General features: G+C 55.9%; 1 protein-coding gene across 1 annotated transcript; it reads right to left on the bottom strand.

Moving 5' to 3' along the window:
• Positions 1–800: 800 nt before the first annotated feature.
• Positions 801–2,594, bottom strand: LOC136535196 (trimethyltridecatetraene synthase-like). The gene has a single exon (XM_066527494.1). It carries the CDS (start codon positions 2,580–2,582, stop codon positions 1,011–1,013), a length of 1,572 nt encoding a protein of 523 aa, XP_066383591.1. The 5' UTR covers positions 2,583–2,594; the 3' UTR covers positions 801–1,010.
• Between the last annotated feature and the right edge of the window lie 583 nt (positions 2,595–3,177).

Raw genomic sequence — 3,177 nt, 5'->3', positions numbered from 1 at the left:
GCGTTTTATTCGCCTCATATGCGGGGCAATTCCATCCCCTCCAAACCAAGGGACAGGGGGCATTCCTCTTGCATGACGTGAAGCTACGTCTCCTTCGTGCAGCGTGATCAGGTGGCTCCGCGGTAAGCGGCGGCGCCGTCAAGGAGCTCTGCGGTTGGGAGTCAGCACGGGAGAGGAACTCTGCTGACAAATGGTGCTTCTGGGGAGGCAGCGTTGTCGAGGTGCCCTCAGGCAGGTGATGCGGGTTGAGGAGCTCGCGGGCGCTTGGCAGAAGAGGAATAGGAGATAGAACCAACGAAAAAATAATATCACTATATGACAGACTTGTGGACCTATACATGATAAATAGGCCTACCCATAACTACCCCTAGTGGAGGTATAAAACGACATCCATTCTAGTATATGTGTAGACCCATCAACCAAACATAAAACAAGAACTGTCTCATCCTCTCAACCAAACAAAGTACATGGACTGCTCCATCTCTAAAAACTAAGTTGAATCCATCCTATTCCACCACGTCTCTAAATCAAACACACGCCTAAAGTGTTGTTTGGTTCAAAAATAGCAACAACAATGGAATGGGAATGGATAAAGGACGATAATCGAAATGGAACATGTGCTACTTGTTTTGTTTGGTTGAGCAAGCGATCATCCAAATTGTTAAAGGAATCCTTTACCGCCCAAATTGAGAGGGAGCAGATTTCCGAAGGGAGGTTTCTGTTGCCCCGGCATCAGCTCCCATGAATATCAAACAAACAGAAACTACATTGTTGACGCTATGATCATATCACCATATAAAGCGAGCGAACCAAACAAGATCTATTATCGCGAAACAAAATTCGGTCATGACACTTGTATCTACAGGCTGAGATCAAAGTGAGAAAAACCAAAAGAGAGGGCTAACGCCCAGAGTTTATATTATTGTACACGAACACGATATACTTAGAGTACGTGTTTTGCCCAATGTTTTTAACGTGGCATGCTATGACCACACCGTAAACCGGGACGATTAGTCCACATCGGCGTAGAGGTGCTCCGGCAGCCTGGGCTCGGCGATGGCGACGAGGGGCACCTTCATGCTCGTCGTGAGCCCAAAGAATTCCTCCATGCTCACGTCCTCGGGCGCCACCCCGTCCGGCAGCCGCCACGTGAACCCGTGCACTAGGTTCGCCAGGGCCGCCACCACCTCCTTCATCGCGAGGTTGTAGGCCGGGCACATCCGCCGCCCGGCCCCAAATGGCAGTAGCTCAAAGTGCGCCCCGCGCACGTCCATGTGCTCGGCGCCACCCCCGGCGAGGAATCGCTCCGGCCGAAACTCATCGGGCGCGTCAGACCACGACGCCGGGTCGCGCGCCACGGCCCACACGTTCACCAGCACGCGTGCTCCGGCTGGGATGTCGTAGCCTCCGACCACCGTGTCCTCACGGGCGCGACGAGGGACCAGGAGAGGGGCTACAGGGTGGAGGCGCATCGTCTCCTTCACCACGGCGTCCAAGTAGGGGAGCGCTGGCAGGTCACGCTCCGTGACCCAGCGACCACGGCCCACCACACGGTCCAGCTCGGCGGTGGTGGCCGCGATGGCGTCCGGGCGGCGGACGAGGAGCTCCGCCAACGTCCACTCCATCGTAATCGCCGCGGTGTCCGTGCCGCCGGCAATGATGTCCAGCATGAAGGCCTTGGCACCATCGCGCGTGAGCCGGGCCTCCGGTTCCTCCGGCCCGCTGCCCTCCTCGGCTAGCTGCAGGAGCACGTCCACCAGGTCTCTCGCTGCGAACTCGCCGCCGTCTCTAGCACAGCGTCGCCGGTCTTTCTCGTGCTCATCGAGGATTTGCTCCATAAACCGGTCCAGCTGCTCGTGCACCCTCTTCATCCGACGAGTGAAGCCCTGCACGTCAAGCCGCCCCAGCCACGGCACCCACTCGCCGATGTTACTCACGGCGCCGGTCACCGCGAACGCCTCATCCAGGGTTCGCCGAAACGCCTCGCCTTCCTCACTGCCGTAGAAGCCCAACCACTTGTCCCCGACCGCCATGCGAAGGATGTTCCGCATGGTGAAGTTCACGAGGTGCGCCTTCACCTCGACGGTGGCGCCAGCGGACTCGAACAGGCCGCGAGTCAGCGCACGCGTCTCCTGTGCGCGCATGCGCTCGAACGAGTCGACGCGGCGTGGGGAGAAGAGCTCGGTGGCGCACAGCTTGCGTGCCATGCGCCAGTAGGGGCCGTAGGGAGTCTGCAGGATGCCCTTGCAGCCATAGGCGAGGATGGCGCCGAAGGCCGTGGGCGGGCGGTCGGCGAAGGCGAGGTCATGGGTCTTGAGGACCAGCCGTGCCGTCTCCGCCGAGGAGGCCACCACGGTGTCGAAGGAGCCAAGCCGGAGATGCATGAGCGGGCCATGGCGCGCCGCGAGCTTGGCCAGAGCGCGATGCGGCGGGAGAGCGCCTGCCAGCAAGCCGAGGCTGCCGATCACCGGCCATCCCTGCGGCCCTGGTGGGAGGTTCAGCCGCTTCTGACGGCCGCGGAACCAAACAACGGAGCTGAGCACGAGGATGACGAAGCAGGTGGCCACCAATGCCACAGCCATTGACACTGTTGTCTGTTGGTGTGCTACGTCGTGAGCTGCGCTGGCAGAAATGTAAATGGAAGCCTTCCTTGGGAGCATGGACCCACGGTCTATGGAATTTTTTTTTCTTCCCATGGAGCCATTATTTGAATACATGTGTATTCATCTCAATCTACGTATATTGAAATGGAATAAAATTGAATTTAGTTCAATTATATCCCAATCTATTTCAATATATATTCTACTCCAATACACGTGGATTGAGATGAATACACGTGGGTCAAACAAGTCCGGAGAGTACGTGCAGTTGGCATAAAAAGAGCGTAATCAAGCTGAGCATGTGTCAAACCATGCATGTAATAAAACAGTGAAACTGATGTAGTGCAACAGAGATATACTGTTTCGTGAACCGAAGCAATAAAATGACGCAGCAAGATAGCGACAGTGAATCAGTGATATTGCCTGAACAGAGATATCACGCGGGCACTTTCGTCAGAAACTTGTCAAATATGGTCTGGAAATCATGTGTCCTTTGTCCACTCTCTGTTTGTTCTTATACTCCAAGAAACCAAGGCCACATCCATATATATATTGCCTGAACACGACACGCGCTGAT

This window comes from Miscanthus floridulus, unplaced genomic scaffold, assembly GCF_019320115.1.
Source record: "Miscanthus floridulus cultivar M001 unplaced genomic scaffold, ASM1932011v1 os_2615_2, whole genome shotgun sequence".
Lineage (NCBI taxonomy): Eukaryota > Viridiplantae > Streptophyta > Magnoliopsida > Poales > Poaceae > Miscanthus > Miscanthus floridulus.
The sequence above is the reverse complement of the archived record's forward strand: the minus strand, read 5'-3'. Positions and strand labels throughout refer to the sequence as shown.